Raw genomic sequence first — 18,134 nt, forward strand, 5'->3', positions numbered from 1 at the left:
CGCCGACAAAATTGAATAGCATTTGTATTGTATTGGTGTATAATTTGTCGGAAAAAAATACGCTTAATTTCTATTTATTCTGACTGTCGTTTATTCGCTGACGTAAGAACCCCGTTTCACATACAGTTCCATAGTCGTCAAACAGCAAAAAAGAAAACCTTCGCGCCGAACAATCCCGTCATTTCAAGAATGAAAAAAAGAGTTGCTAAGATTTAATCGCGTCATTTTGCCATTAGCGGATGAAAACGTAGTTCAGTCAAACATATGAATATTTATTAAAATGTTGTTTGTTTTACTTTTTCAGATGTGGTTTAAGCGTGTCCAGTTAAACAACATCTGTAACGAAACATTGCTTTTCAAGTGACGAAATCCGGGACCCATTTACTATTACATTGCGTGTTAAAATCTCGAAAGATTATCGCATGTATTAGTATTATAAAGAAAGGATTATATAGTGTATATATGTGTGTTTCATTTTCTTGCTTATTATTCAACAACGAAACCGAGCTTGGAAAAAGTATACTTTATTAATGATCCGCGCTCAGGGGAAACGGGGCTTAATTCATGTGCGTAAAGTGTCGTCCAAGATTAGCCTGTGCAGTCCGCACAGTCTAATAAGGAAAGTAACTTTCCGCGTTTACGGAATTTTTCGTTTAAAAAAAGTCTCTTCATGGCAAAAATCCAGTTCATGCGGAAAGTGTGGTCCCTGATTACAATGTGCAAGTGTGGTCCCTGATTACAATGTGCAAGTGTGGTCCCTGATTACAATGTGCAAGTGTGGTCCCTGATTACACTGTGCAAGTGTGGTCCCTGATTACAATGTGCAAGTGTGGTCCCTGATTACAATGTGCAAGTGTGGTCCCTGATTACAATGTGCAAGTGTGGTCCCTGATTACAATGTGCAAGTGTGGTCCCTGATTACAATATGCAAGTGTGGTCCCTGATAACAATGTGCAAGTGTGGTCCCTGATTACAATGTGCAAGTGTGGTCCCTGATTACAATGTGCAAGTGTGGTCCCTGATTACAATGTGCAAGTGTGGTCCCTGATTACAATGTGCAAGTGTGGGTCTCTGATTACAATGTGCAAGTGTGGTCCCTGATTACAATGTGCAAGTGTGGTCCCTGATTACAATGTGCAAGTGTGGTCCCTGATTACAATGTGCAAGTGTGGTCCCTGATTACAATGTGCAAGTGTGGTCCCTGATTACAATGTGCAAGTGTGGTCCCTGATTACAATGTGCAAGCGTGGTCCCTGATTACAATGTGCAAGTGTGGTCCCTGATTACAATGTGCAAGTGTGGTCCCTGATTACAATGTGCAAGTGTGGTCCCTGATTACAATGTGCAAGTGTGGTCCCTGATTACAATGTGCAAGTGTGGTCCCTGATTACAATGTGCGGTTCATCTGAGATGATACTTTACGCAAATGCATTAAACTCAGTTTTTCCACGGCGCTGCTCAATTTTACTTATTAAATTATTCTATAATCGTCAGATCTATATTTATTTTATTTAATGTGAAAAATCCATTGTTTTAATTTCTCTTTGGAAAAAAAGAATTATTGTGATATTAGCATCGCTCTGGAAAATGGGTTTTAATGCATCCACGTTAAGTTATTTAACAGAGCATGAACTACTTGTCCTTTTAATGTAAATAATTACACGAAAAATAAAGAATCGATGAATAAGTCGAAACAACCCAAACAATTCTGTGTCAATGGAAATCCCCGCAAATTCAATATCGACTTACTTTCGATTTCAAATGCGTCATTGGAAATCTCCGTACAATTCATATCAACTTACTTTTGATTTCAACGGATGGTCACAATACATAAATTCGAACGAACAAGTGAGTTATTATTTGTATTACTTCTGGTTTTTATAAAACATGTTTATTAAGGATTGTTTGATCTTTTGCTAAAATATAATTTGTAATATGTGCAGTGACATTTGAAGTATTCGACCGTGTTAAAGCTATAATTGTAAATTACATTCGTTGTGTTGCATTCGAACATATGAACAGTGTGATAACATTTGAGACTTCTCAACAATTAATTAAATAATCAAATAATTGGTAATGAAATAATGGATGTTGTGGCAGTTATGGGGATTTATATTTATACTTATATACATTTCTTATGATTTGCCTACAATTTCTACATACACATACTGTTTTGATTTTATTTGCAATAATGAAATATGCTTTTTTGCATTCACACTGTTAAATAACTTATCATGTCAATCATTACTTGTCGTGTCAATCATTACTTATTATGTCAATCAATACTTATCATGTCAATTATTACGTATCGTGTCAATAATTACTTATCATGTGAAGTATTTCTCACTATGTCAATAATTACTTATCATGTCAATCATTACTCATCATGTCAATTATTACTTATCATGTCAACAATTACTGAGCATGTCAAGCATAACTCATCATGTCAATCATTCCTTATCATGTCAATCATTACTTATCATTTCAATCATTACTTATCATGTAAATTCTACTCAGATTTTGGATTCAGACTGATTGATAACTGATCATGTCGATCATTACTTATCATGTAAATACTACTCTGTTTTTGGCATTCAAATTGATATGTATTTTCTTCTCCTCAATTGTTGCGTTTGTTTTTCAAGTTTTTTTTATCAGCCCGAAATCCGGGCTAATAACTGGTGACGTGTTTAATGATGTCATAACGTCATAACGTGTAGAATCAACTCGATATCTAACGCATCATTGGTAAATTATGTATTTTATACAATTGAAAATGCTACTTTTATTTTAAATCTATGCGAAGACTTTACTTTTTAGTCACATAATTAAGCGTTACTTTGTTAAATAAATTGTATCATTTTGACATCTTAAATGTATTTCCCGCTGCGCCATCAGCAATAACAATATAAACATCTATAAGGCACTGCACCATTTTTAGAATTAAAAAACGAAACCAAAAGTAAACCAAAAGTTTACATTTAATAAACAACTACATCTACAACGACATTGCTACACATCCAAAATAGTTTGTCCTAGATAAGTGCTCATCAATTGTTGCATTACCTTTTTACATCATACATTAAAATTAAGGTGTTTAAGTGATTTTTTTTGACATCTTATCGATGTATTGACTAAAACCACTTGTCCTGTATGCAAATATTTTAAGTTACTCTTACCAGTGTTTTTTCCAACCAGTAAGCATGAATGATGGCTAACAATAGCAATACCAATCAACTGGTCTATTAGTTACTTGTGTTTAGCTTACCTGAGCACAACGTAAAGACTTTTTGTGATAATATTTTTTCATTCGTCCGTGCGTCACCATTATTTACATTTATGTCACACTAGAGGCAACACTTTTTCACAATCTTCATATAATCGATCAAACATGTGTGCTAGTAATACAGCGAACGAGTAAGAAAATTAATTGCGTAAGTACAAAAACTATGTCATTTGGTAAACTGAAAGAAACCCCTCGTAAACACTTTGCATGCCACATTTTTTGTCAGAACATTTGTCCCAATTATATACCGACCGAGTTCTAAAATTGTTCAGGTCCGTTGAAAAGTTGGCGGGGCAATTTTTATTGAAAAGTGAAACCTTCTGTCCGCTCTAGATGCTACATTTATAGCTCAATTTGAAAGAGATAATATCTCATAACAATCTTCACAATGATATCAGGGCCGATTTCAAAATGTGTTCTGGTTCGTTGAAAACCGTGGCTGTCAGGAGGTGGGCAGTTCTTCTTAAATTGCTAAAGGGGAACCTTGTGAACACTTTAGGGGTCACATTTATTGCGCAGATGACAAATGTCGAAATAAATATATCGACCAAATTCGAAACTGGGTTATATGGGCAAAACTCTAATTGAATAGTTCAAATTATTAAAAGCTTGTTAACCCCAGATGCCATATTTATTGAACAATCGTAAACAAATTGGTGAGATAATTAAACGTTTTTTCCTAATATGTCTCCGGCGAGTTTGAAATGTGTTACGTGAGCATTTTAAAAACCATATTTATTTATATATTTATTAAACATACATGTAAGCCGCCATAAAAATACGGGAAAAAACTAGACGCCACATTGTTTATCAAATCATCATACCGAGTTTTAGTTCAGTATATTCAATCGCAGGTGGGTAAATTGTCTGCATTTACCGACTAGGCTAAAGTAATACACGCCGCGGGAATTAGCGAACGCGGCGTAACGCCGAGCGTTTTATCGAGTTCACCTCGCTCTCTCAACGCCACGTGAACACTCGCTAGCAGAAAAACCCTGCGGAGGGCAGGGTTGGCACCAATCGACCGCCCCCGGTTTTAACCGGCGGTTTTTACCGGTTAAAACCGTCCTGGTCAATACTCCCGAAGTGGTCATTATTGGTCAATACTGCTCGATTGAACTTTGCCCCCAATTTTGATTAATATTCCATGCCTAATTAAACAATATTGATAATATCAATTAAAAAGACATGTTGCCAATAATATCTTAAGCTATTAATACCCACTATTTTATACCTGTTAATGCAATTTGTAGGCCAATCTCTCAAAAATTTTCCAATAAGTCAAAGTTGGTCAATTGGATTTTTCTGGTTGATTGAACTTTTTTTCAATTCTAATGAATTATTAATGCTCAGATAATTCTGTGCTTGATTCAACAAGAACCTGTCAATTACTGGTTATGAGTTATTCCTCATGTCCCACTGTCCCCACAGTCTTCTTACAGTCTTCTCACCTCTACAGGTTGGGGCATTCAAAACTGTTAATAGGGCCTTAAATGGCACCTTTTTAACACGACCCTTACTTGTCATGTATTTTTGCATAGATTTCTTTAAATACTTTTTAAACAAAATAGTCAAAAAATCTTTTATTTTCCATTGATATAAAAATAAAAAACATAATAAGAAATAATTATTAAAAGAAAAAATAATTGAAAAGAAGAGTCTAGAGTAGACCCACAATTGGAAAACATTTTTTATTGTCAAAATCAAGAACTTTGATTGCTTATTCATTTGAATACCAATTGAACTTAAAAATATAAAAAGAAAAAAACCCTCTTAATACAGAAAGGAGACAAGTTAGAAGTAACTATTTAATTAAAAGCAAGTAATCTCCTTTTGTGTGAGTGATATGATATAGCTTAACCCTTTGCATGCTGGGAAATGTGTCGTCTGCTAAAATGTCGTCTGCAGAATTTCTAAAATTAGCATTTTCTTCTATTTTTTTCAAAGAATACTATCATAAAAGCAAACAGTTTGGATCCTGATTAGACGCCACGTTCTGTGGCGTCTCATCTGGGTCCAAACTGTTTGCAAAGGCCTTTAAAATTCGGTTCCCGCACGGAATGGGTTAAGGACAGATTTGTTTAATTGTCAATATGAGAGACATAACACTGCATGCATTTTATTACCAATTAAGGCTTAGGGGCCAAATTTATGACCCTAGAAAACACAAGAGTTCTGTTTGTCCATCTGCTTATCAAATAGATATATCAATAGATAAGTGGAATACTGTGGTAACTACAATAGTAATAATGCTTTAGTAACAGATGTGATACACTGAGATAAAGATATTGCCTCAGTCCTTATGTATTTTAGGCCGTTTCCATAAATAATAAAGAAGTAATTTTTACAGCTTTAAAGATTTTTTTTACAATAAATAACTTTAAAAAAAGTGTATCAATTACAGAATAATTATTGATTTAATATGAAAAAGCTCCTTTGTGATGTTTAAATGCTACAATTTTCAATCGACCATTATTGACCAGTATTGACCAGTATTGACCGGTTTTAACGGGGTATTGACCGCAGGCCCGGTCAATACTCAATTGACCGGTCGATATGCCAACCCTGGCGGAGGGAGCGCGTTTTTTGGGGAAAACGCGTGGAGTGTACTGTATTTGCACATTTTAGTAAACATAAGACTACTTTATTATTAAATTTGTAAATTGTATAATAATCTATATATTTGTATTACTTCTGTTGCAAGCCTAACTTGTTGTGCTTTTAAAATACATAAAAATCTATTGCTGATAACTATAATATTATTTAAGATCATTATTAAGCAAAAGAAAGTCCCCAATTCCAAGCTTACCCCGGCCAGTTAAACCGGTAGAGTGCTGATCTCTGACTCACTCATGGGTTGGTAAGTTTAAGCCTCAACTGGGATTCATCTCTTAGAAATAATTACACCTTAGGCTACCGTGTCTGTTACCAAAATTGCAGTTGAGGGTCACCGGCATACATGTATCAAATACGTTGCAACTATGTGCTGATGTTAACATTTTCTGAAGATTCAACCACTGAGCAGGATTACTAAGTTAACCCCATTTTATTAGTGAAAAAAATAATATAGTATTAGTTGTATCCAAAAAGACGAACCAACTAGTACCTACTAGTACTATCATAAGGAACATCACCCATAAACCATCTATACTTCTAGGTCTTTTGGCTCTGCTACATCAACAGGAATAAGCTTTCGGTTAATGTTTTCTCTGTTAATCATAGGGATTACAGTTTATATTTCATCCCGACAACAAAATCTTTACAATGATAGTATTCATTTTATAGTCAGGTTTTACTTCTTTTAGGTTAAAAACTAAATAGTGAATCAGTTTTTGAGATGAGCTTGTACCAAAACACACACACAAGCTCCTGCAAATACATGTACACACACTTTAATGAGAAAGTATTTGGACTGTCACAGTGATTGATTGTTGGTTGGAATGTCTCGGACTAACCAGCATATACAAGCAGTCTTCACTTTAGCATTTTTGAACAAATAAGGGCAGCCTGAATCTTTATAGAACAGATTAAAATACCCACTAGCCCGACTATATGAATCAGGAAATTTTAATAGCCCAAATTTAATACATATCACTAGCCCCGGGCTGTCTGGCTAGGGGTTAGCGTCAAGACTGTAAGAGCAATAACAATTCTTCAAACATTGATACTTGTCTTCTTTTGAACAAATTTGCCATGACGGGTAGTTAATTGGGATAGCCCAACACACAACCAATTAAGGATGACTGTGATACAGGTGAAAGTTTAACCCATATGGATATTAAGCCATTGGACATTTGACCAGGGCCACTTATTTAAATTCAAAGTAAATGTTTTCTTGGCAGTGTTAATAGTCATGTCAACACATCACATGTTATGTTAAATGATTACATGACAACATTGGATGTGTAGCAACTTAAACCACCATCCATTTTATTATATTTCTGAATGTGTAGGATATTTTTTAATGTAAGGGTATGGATTAGACACACATCTGAAGTATATTTATTTTATTTATTTCAAAGAACATAGTTATGTAACTGTGATGATGTATAATATTTATTGCAAGAGTTAATAAAATTGCAGGTGTAGAAATCTTGAGCTTCATGCAGAATTAGATACACTATCCCAGTTTATGCTGACACTGTGATGTTCCTGAAAAAAAGTTTCTATAAGTTATAACAATAAACCATTCAATAACATTTAAAGACAGCAAAGTTATCTGTTTTTAAATAATTGTTCTTTTTAAAGAAAAGTATTTTACCAAATGTCATCTAACTTCTAATTTGCCCAAACTTAACAAGTAAGATGTTTTTCCATATCCCACCCGCTTTAGCATGTTTCTTTTTTACCTATTTTAAACACAATAAAATCGAAATAAAGAATAAACATGAATGACATTTAAATCAAAGATACTAAGCTAATAAAAATTACAAAAAATATCATACCATATAAGTAATATCTGCAAATTATTGGGAAATTATACTTGCTTCAACACAGAACTGTATGCAGACGCACTGCAGTAGGTGATCGAGTATCCCCCCCCCCCGACCTCACTATCATCCAGAGTTGTCTCCCTTAAAATAATGTCGAAAAGGTGAATATCCGGCCGAATAATTGGACCAGTTAAGTAACCTTGGACGTTTGACCCACTTGTTTATAATATTAGATCTAAAAATGAAGGCCTGGATATAACAATTATACTGCAATAAAGCATATTTTATATCATATACAATGCAAAAGCTCCCATAATTATGACCATTCATGTGTGTGTTGGTAAGTCAGGAATGTTCTTTATTTACTCGCAAATTCAATGTACATGGTATATATTGTAAACAATGAACTAACCACGACGGGTTCAGAAACAGTACTAACACAATATGATGGCTAAAATATTGATCACGAACACCGCTTCCGCTTCAACAGTGTTCCCACTTCTCTGAGATAGAATGTTGTTTAACGTTTGTTAAAATCGGCGCGTATTTATCAGCTGACGTTCAAAAAAAAGTATGCAGTATCTTTAATATCTTTAAGCGAACGGAATAAAAAACATTGAATATGTATTGTTTCCGAACAAATCAACGCATTAGTGTTAATTAGTTATTTTTGTAATAGTTCAATGTCCATACGCCAAATTTTCAACAGAAATACTGTCCGGAGCCAGCATTACACCTGTTTTCAAATTGCATTAATTCTACTTCCTGTATGTAGCTTTAGTTACAATACCAATGTTTTGATAACTTACAAACATCCAAGAAAAATCACCACAACTCAAGCCTGACATTCATTATTATTTAGACACTCAAAAAGTGTTTACTTAAGCAATGTTCTCTTTATTTACAAATTTGACCGGGGCCAACTCGCATTGGTGGCTACAAAGTTTGTTGTGTGCAGCCTTATGTACGCGAAATGTAATATGCTCCATGATGTGATTTATTGCGAGCTTTGAAGTTAAATAAATATATTACTCTGAGTTAAATTGTTTCTTATTTGATTGGGGTATGTACCTTATATTTAAACGTTTGAAGCATCGTAATAGTATCGCAGATCACATGTTAATAATGATTAATTCTTGATACGTTCAGGTTACACGAGTTTGAAGAAGTACAGGTTGCGTTTAGCAAGATGTGGAACCTTTCAGTGGATATGGAAGTCGCGCCAAGAGAATCAAGGATGCAGAACAAGGTTTGTGCTTTCAAAGAATCCTATATGTTATGTTAGCATGTTTTTGTAACATTATAACTTACACAATACTTGTAGTAGCATAAACTGTTGCGTTTCGTCACAGAAATTACTTTAAACGAGAAACATAATAAATTGCATTTTTAACTTAATGTAAATAAATTTACGAAAAGCTGTCTCAGTAGAAATTTAAGTTAAGAACAGAAAGTATGTGATATAAATGATCATGCCCGGCTTAGCTCTGCTGTAATTGTTTGTCTAAATATAACGTCATTTGGAAATGCTGTGATTGTATTGAGTCACTGAAACATAGATAGCACAAACCGATTATGTTATACGATACATTTCAGAAAATTGTTTTAGCGTTATATGTTAATGATTGCCGTAAAAACCAATGGTTCATATTTCATATTTTGTTATGGCCCCCTTCGAAGAAAAGGGGGTATATTGCTTTGCACATGTTGGTCTGTCAGTCGGTCCGTCCACCAGGTGGTTTCCGGATGATAACTCAAGAACGCTTGGGCCTAGGATCATGAAACTTCATAGGTACATTGATCATGACTCGCAGATGACCCCTATTGATTTTGAGGTCACTAGGTGAAAGGTCAAGGTCATGGTGACCCGAAATAGTAAAATGGTTTCCTGATGATAACTCATGAACGCTTGGGCCTAGGATCATGAAACTTCATAGGTACATTCATCATGACTCGCAGATGACCCCTATTGACTTTCAGGTCACTAGGTCAAAGGTCAAGGTCACAGTGACCCGAAATAGTAAAATGGTTTCCGGATGATAACTAAAGAACGCTTAGGCCTAGGATCATGAAACTTGATAAGTAGATTGATCATGACTCGCAGATGACTCCTATTTATTTTCAGGTCACTAGGTCAAAGGTCAAGGTCACAGTGACCCAAAATAGTAAAATGGTTTCCAGATGATAACTCAAGAACACTTATGGCTAGGATCATGACACTTCGTAGGTAGATTGATAATTGCTGGCAGGTGACCCCTATTGATTTTGAGGTCACTAGGTCAAAGGTCAAGGTCACGGTGACCCGAAATAGTAAAATGGTTTCTGGATGATAACTCAAGAATGCTAATGGCTACGATCATGAAACTTCATAGGTACATTGATCATGACTGGCAGATGACCCCTATTGATTTTCAGGTCACTAGGTCAAAGGTCAAGGTCACAATGACAAAAAACATTCACACAATGGCTGTCACTACAACGGAGAGCCCATATGGGGGGCATGCATGTTTTACAAACAGCCCTTGTAAAAACCAATGGTTCATATTTCATATTTTGTTAAATAACAACTACATTCTTCTCAGGGGAGCATCAACAAATATAATTGCCACAATAAACCACGCTCGAGTGTCATTTGTTCCAAAGGAAACTAAATATGTATATAATACATACCTTACTATATACATGTATAGTAACAAATTTGTACAGTTTGTCATACATGTACCTTTATCACCGTTGCGGGGTCATTATAAATATTTGGCCCTAAGGTCGATTATTTATAATCGGCCCTCAGAATATGTGCGTGTGACGTTAAACTGGAAAAAAATTGCGTCCACATTCAGCCTTAGCCACAAATCAACGAAATAATCAATCATTATTAGATTATTAAATGACAGGTAGCACACAATTGGGATAATACAAATATCGATTGAAACTAAAGCTGTGCTTCACACTAGATTGATGCCTTTATTTAAGCTTAAACAGGATTCACCAAACAGCAAAATTTTAAAAATAAAAGACACAATTATCTCTATGACAACTTTAATCCGATGCTTACAATAATTAAATGACAACGATGTGCAATCCGTTTTTTGTATTCTATTCGTTTATCTATATTTATTTTGAATCATACTTTTTTAAAGGGATCTTTTCACGTTTTTGTAAATTGACAAAATTGCAAAAAGTTGTTTCAGATTCGCAAATTTTTGTTTTAGTTATGATATGTGTAAGGAAACAGTATTACTTAACATTTACCATGGTCAAATATAGCCATTATATGCATCTTTTGACGATTTTAAAACCTAAAAATTATGAAGCGTTGCAACGCGAAACATTGAATAATTTGGAAAGTTCTGTTGTTGTCGTTAACTTTTGTGAAACTACGAAGATTGCGTATATGAGGTATACAATACACTACTTTGTATACTCGGATGAATAGCCGAGAAGGCTAAAGCGATTTTACGTCAGGACCTCGGCAGGACTCCAGGGGTCACTGGTTCGAAACCTGCTCCAGGCAATGTTTTTTCTTTTTAAATTTTATTCTTGAGTTTTTACTGGAGCTTTTACGATCCAATGTTTACATTTATGAATATAAAGCATTTAATGAATAACTTCAAAACATGCCAAAATCTGTGAAAAGGCCCCTTTAAACGATTGTAGCGAATGCTACCCACTGTCACCAAAAACACGATTTATAAAATTGAATTACTTGTCGGCGCGATTACAAGAATTTTATCAAAGCTTCCAATTGTGCACGACAAATGCACAATCCGAAATACGTTTTTGTTTTCGTTCGATGCTCCAAAATATTCTATATAAACTTTCCACGTCCCAATAGTTTCGTCTCAGAAATTACGTCACAGAAATACGTAACAAAACAAAGATAAACAAAACAAAGTAGGGTATATATTAAAGACGTTAATACGGGCCGTTATGCTCCCTGCGGGCCGATAATCACTGCCCGCCCCGGCTCAGCCGTGTATTATCCTCTAAATATTTCCTTTTTACGAATACACTAGCGAAACACTTTAATACTAAATAATTATGTATTTATTCTACAACATAAGAAATTAATGCATTGTGATTTTCAACAATCTGATACAAATATATAGTGGATATGATTATCCATAAAAGCCAATGACAGGCAAGTCACTTTGATCAAGTGGACCATGTAATTAACTGATGTGTTCTTTTATATAAATTGATATTAACTTGTAATTATATTTTCATCAAAATTTCGAATCGTATAAATAGAGTTTCTAGTATATAATTTTTGCTAATCATGGTACATGTTTTTTATTAGGAAAGCGATATTGGTGTCAGAAGAGCGTCGAACAAAAAGCATCATCAAAACCTTCAATCAATCATGCAGGTATATCATTAGCATTTGTTTAAAAATTAGTTGTTTGTATTGTAAGGTTATACTGAACATAAGGAATACAGAACACGTTCTCAGAGATACGGGCAAACTGACTGAGAGACACACAAATTGTTGACCACACAGAAATGTAAAAATAGACAGACAAGAAAGCCACATATATACATGATGCGCGCTCTGTGAAAACGGGGCTTAAGGCATGTGCCTAAAATATCGTCCCACAATAGCGAGTCAGTACCGGCCTGTGTATTCCGCACAGACCTGTGAAGTCCGCACAGGCTGATTAGGGACGACACTTTCCGCTTTTTAGTTTACTTCTCTTTTAAAAGAATACTCTTCAGAAAAAAATCCACTTTCGGCGGAAAGTGTCGACCCTGATCAGCCTATGATGACTGCATAGGCTAATCTGAAGTTCAGAATACAGACAGGCATCGTTGAAGAAGTAAGTCAGTCTTTCTTTGGACAGGCATAGCGGAACAGACAGACAGACAAATATATAGATAGACAGCCTAGACACAAGGAGTGACTGATATACTTTCTGACTGGCTAACTGAAACAACGACTGGCAGGCCTGCGAACCGACAGGTCGGTCTCCAACTCACAATCAGGCAACCAGGGCATCCACATTAACATAAACGGAGCAAATTACAATTTTAAATAAGACTTCAGCCTATTGTTTTGAATCATATCTGATTTATATCTATCAGCGCGCGTATGGATTTATCAGTTCTCGTATACATGTTTGTCGATTTAATATACTTACATACTTAAAACTATTTTATATTAAGTACTATCAATACATTTGGTTTTGATATATTTCACCTGCTGCATGTTTGATACAAACGATAAAAGATGTACTAGTAAAGAGTTATCAACAGAAACATGTAATTAATTGATATAAAATTAAACAAATAATATACGCAATGTGTATCGAAAACATTGCAAAACTATGCTCAATATATACGTACAAATGATCAAACCTAATTGAAAGTAATATAATATATGCATATTTAGATTCCAGAGCATTTCGCAGAATTGTCTATTCGGATGTTTGGCGCACTTGACGACAGTGGAGCTGGGAAGGAAACTGTATTGGAGCGGAGGAGAACTTTCTTGCGGAGGGAGCACATTGAGAAAATAGCATTTCAACTACAAGGAAACAACATTGAGTGTTTTCATTTCGGGAGCCAGTCGGAAGGGACCACAACTCCCGGTCTCCAGTCTGATATTGATTTCCTATTAAGCTACAACAAATGTAATATCATGACAGTCTGGGAAGACTGGAGGACTGGGATGTATAACCTTCTGATGCTCCACGACAACACCACTCCACCTCAACAGTACTTGCTACAAGTCATCCATACCGACACACCGGAACCAGTGACCAGTCTGACCGATGACATGTTCGTAAGGAAAGATTCTGGGCAAATACTGTTCAGCGCTGAAAGATGGAAAAATAAAATCGCGTATGATACTAGAGATCAAGTATCATGTACATTTCATGTACGCAAACCTCTTCCTGAAATACAGCACTGGATAGACAGATGTAGAGGTAAACACTGGCCACCTGTTCAGCTTCTCGAGGCTGCGCGGATAGCTCCGTGTTTCCTGGTACCAGCAGGACATCCAGAAAGTGATTACAAGCGAGAAGAATGGCGACTGTCTCCAGACCTCATAGAACGAATGTTGACATTTAGCTTCAATATGACTCAAATAAAATGTTACATTGTTTTAAAACTTATCAAAAAATCATTATTTGCTTACATTGTGGGGGATGCTATTACAAGCTTTCATTGTAAAACTATAATGTTTTTCACCATGGAAAGAACACATCCTTCTCTGTGGTGCGAACACAACCTTATGTCTGTACTTTTGCTCTGTTTACACTTATTAAGGCGATGGCTGCGATTGGGAAGGCTTCCGCATTATATCATAGAAGGTGTGAACTTGTTCGATGGGAAACTCTCAAAGTTGCTGCAGAAACGCCTTTTAGTGTATATAGACTCGTTGATAAGTAATAACTTACAAGATGTTTTTTGTATTGGTATAGATAATATAGGATGTCGGTTACAAGCATGTAGTATGCGGCATACTGTACAGGCTGGAGAACTCAGAGGTGTATTATTACATAACAGCATCAGATTACTGCTGAAGTTTGAGTACTTGGAAAGTTTGAAACGTGTGTTAACAGTTATCAAACATAAACTGAGCAGTTCTCATACAACCTTCGAGCATAAATTAAAATACATAATACACAATTGTTTTGAATGTATTGAAAACTCAACGAATGTCATGTCAAAAACTGCTGCTCTTGAATTGATTAAACACTTTTATCCGTTACACATTTCAGTTCAATCATCTTACTATTTGCGACTACAAAACGTTCTTGACAGCGAAAATATAAGGCGTGTCCGATATTCCTTAAATTCGGATGTAGCTTCTAGTCGCTTAAAGTTTGCTTCTATGCTATACTGCAGTGGTCATCTACAAGCGGCAGTTCGAGTGTTGGAGGATGTGGAGAGGAGGTATCCCAGCAAGGTCAAGGCTCTGTGTGTATTTAGAAGACTAAAGGGAGACAGGGATCTGAAGGTGTTTGCTGATATGCTATTTGGCAACACTGACAACAGTGAACCTCCATTAGCATTCTGTGTAAATTTTTTAAGACAGGAATCGCACTGTGCCCCTGTAATTTTATTGTTTGAAATGAATCGCAATATCACTGAAGAGGAAATGGCACAGAGAGATATCATTGATAAACAATGGATTGACAGTGCTGAGGTGGATGCCCGTCCATTCCTACACTATCTGCAGTATCTCACGTATGGGGGACTCGGTGAACGTGACAAACAGCTTCATGCTATGGGGGTCCTCGAGGCTTATATAGATATACGAAATCAACTCAACATGTATCACCAAGAGACAGCACTGAACTTGCTCGGGCATTGTTACGAAATGGAAGGAGACTATGCAGGAGCGTTACATTACTACGAGCAGTCGTTGCGTTGTCGTCGTACAAACAACGCCGCTAACTGGCACGTCCTGCGTATTATGCGTCTCATAAGTGGTTAAAAGAACAATATAACATTGTAACGACATTAAACAAATAACTATAAACCTATGTTAAATATAAGATATTTGTGACCAGTTAGTTAGTCTCGATTATGTAATTTAATGATTTGTACATGTATTATTAACTGTAAGAAGAGGCAATGTATTTGTATGTTTCAAAATATTAACATCGCTATATTGTACACTCTGAATTGGTGTGTTGAATACTCTCTTATTTATGTCAAATACGCATGATGATGTGTAAATTGTTATATGCACGTGCTTTGTGATGAATCTTTTGGACGCACTTTAGAATCAGAAGTTATAATCAACCACTACGACTATACATATAATTCATATATTTATCTCCACGTGGAATATATACGTGTGCCCAGCAAGGTCAATAAGCCATTTTACAGTTCAAATTGTAATTAAATCGTTTTACAAATGAATAAAAAATCAAGATGTACGCTACATACAATCTTTCTCAATTGCGCAGGAATTGGATGGAGAATATAAAGATTTGATACAAAAATGTATTACTGCATTGAATAATGAACATATATGAATAGAGCTTGTTTGCTATGAATACATTTGTAAATTTTAAATTGATGCTTTTGTGTATATTACCCGAGCATGAAATGCTTATGCTAACCTTTTTCTCGTTCTTTGCAAATTAAATCTTAAATATAGTACTTGAACACAATACAATACCAAGTTGAACAATGTCCATATGTTTATTCACTCATTTACACTTGATGTGCGTAGAAATGTGCGCTCAAAAAGTGATAAAACCCATGCCTAATCAATGGTTTATAACCTCAGAACAGACAATGCATGATTGAGGAACGTATCGCCAATCAGCACTATGTATTCCTTTCCATGATAAACCGAGAAGACAATAACATCGAAATGCATTTATTCTCATTTTTTCATTTGTTTTATTTCCAGTGCGTCTATTTCTGTTAAAACATAACTAAACTGCTTTTACCAGAGTTGCGACACCTTAAGGGTTTCGCGGGATGGAATGAGTGGGGAGATCAAATCAAATTGAAAACCGATTATTTCGACCAAAAAATTGGGTACGAAAAACATTTGGGTAGCTACGAAAAAAATAAAAGGGTAAGAATATAAAAATGTGGGTACGAAAACATTTGGATACGAAAAAAAATTGGGTACGAAAAAAATGGGAACCAAAAAATAATTGGGTATGAAAAAATTTGGGTACGAAAAATTTGGGTAGTAAAAAAAATGGGAACGAAAAAAATTTGGGTACGAAAAAAAATTGGGTACGAAAAATTTTGGGTAAAAAAAAGAGTGGGTACGAAAAAGAGTGGGTACGAAAAAGTTTGGGTACAAAAAAAAAAGGGTACGAAAAAAAATTTGGGTACGAAAACATGTGGGTACGAACAAAAATTGGGTACGAAAAAAATTTGGGTACGAAATAAATGGGTACGAAAAAAAAATTGGATACGAAAAAATTTGGGTACGAAAAAAATGGGTACGAAAAAAAAATTGGGTACAAACAAAATTTGGTAGGAAAAAAATGGGTACAAAAAAAATTTGGGTACACAAAAAATTTGGGTACGAAAAACATTTGATTACGAAAAATATTTGGGTACGAAAAAAATAGGTACGAAAAAAATGTGTGGGTACAATGGGTTCATGTTAAGGTTTTAGCATGGCGGACGCCGGATGGCGAAAAGACACTTCATGACACAATGAGCTTGCTATGACAAAACCTCAGGTTTTGTTCGAAAACAGCCGAGCTCATGTGCATAAATCAGTGAGTTATAGTACTTATACTCAATAAAAGCTAGGCACAGCGTATAAAATCAGAACCACTGGACCGAATCTGCTGAAACTTGGTCGCATTATAGATTATGGTCCAAACATGCTACAGAATGAGCGCTTCTGGACCTGACAGCGTAAAACATTAACCGATAATGGACAGCACAAAATGGGTTATTTTGTACAAAAAAAAAGTAAACTTTAAGTGGCATTTGATGACTTTTAGACATCAGAAAGCTGCAAATGTTTAATATTCTGCACACTTCGACTTGTTTGTTTTTTTTTACAAATTTAGAAGCATTTATCCTTGGGGTGTATATAAACCCTGTTATTCAATGCCAAAAATAGCTAAGCAGCAATTCCCCTTTAACATTATTCCTTATATTTAATTGTATTGTTTAAAAAGATAACTGTGTATATTTTATCATAAAGGCTCCGTATTTCACACTTGATAGGCCACTGCTGGGGCTTGAACCCAGAACTCATCTCACATTGTAAGATGCATTTTTCAATTAAACTACAATGACTGTATCGTGTGAAGTGGAGCCAACATACACCCACATAAGTGAAAAAATCATTACGTCGATATATTTGTCCTGGGCGTTTCCCGACATGTCGCATAACTATTTACAACAAAAGATGTATACATAGATAGGATACATACATGTAAATGGGGAAAAAATGAACCATCTATTTTTAATTTTTGCTTCATATATACACATTTCCTAGCCATGATTTATAATTATATCATGTTGAAATCATTTTTAGACAGAATATTACTGAAACTGCAATAAACAATAAGATGGATAGATATAATGTTTACTTTTATCTAGTACAATGAACAAATGTTCTTCCGATGCCATTTTCACTAAGGTATAGGTATTGAATCCTGATATATATACGACTAAAAATGAACATCTAAACAGCAGTATTTTACATGAAGAGTACTTACAAAACCACAACAATAATACTCAATGAATGGGCTGTCCGAAATCCGAAAAATATGTACACTACAATAACAAGACGTTAATACAAAATATGCACGTTAACATTATTCAAGATATGAAAGCAATATATCAAGGGATATAGGAAATATTTGGGGTGGTACGCACACTTTAACAAAGAGTCAGTGTGCGAATTTCACTTTTGAAACCACTAGCCCGTTCGGGCTACCAGATGGAATTTTTCACTAGCCCGAACC

At 35.2% G+C, this 18,134-nt stretch overlaps 1 protein-coding gene across 1 annotated transcript; it reads left to right on the plus strand.

Annotated features, from left to right (window-relative positions):
* Nucleotides 1–1,753: 1,753 nt before the first annotated feature.
* On the plus strand, nucleotides 1,754–15,750 carry LOC127851571 (uncharacterized). The gene is made up of 4 exons (XM_052385406.1): nucleotides 1,754–1,848; nucleotides 8,869–8,968; nucleotides 12,020–12,088; nucleotides 13,109–15,750. The coding sequence occupies exons 2-4, from the start codon at nucleotides 8,909–8,911 to the stop codon at nucleotides 15,161–15,163; spliced, it is 2,184 nt and encodes a 727-aa protein (XP_052241366.1). The 5' UTR covers nucleotides 1,754–1,848; nucleotides 8,869–8,908; the 3' UTR covers nucleotides 15,164–15,750.
* The last annotated feature ends 2,384 nt before the right edge of the window (nucleotides 15,751–18,134 follow it).

This window comes from Dreissena polymorpha, chromosome 11 (assembly GCF_020536995.1).
Source record: "Dreissena polymorpha isolate Duluth1 chromosome 11, UMN_Dpol_1.0, whole genome shotgun sequence".
Taxonomy (NCBI): domain Eukaryota; kingdom Metazoa; phylum Mollusca; class Bivalvia; order Myida; family Dreissenidae; genus Dreissena; species Dreissena polymorpha.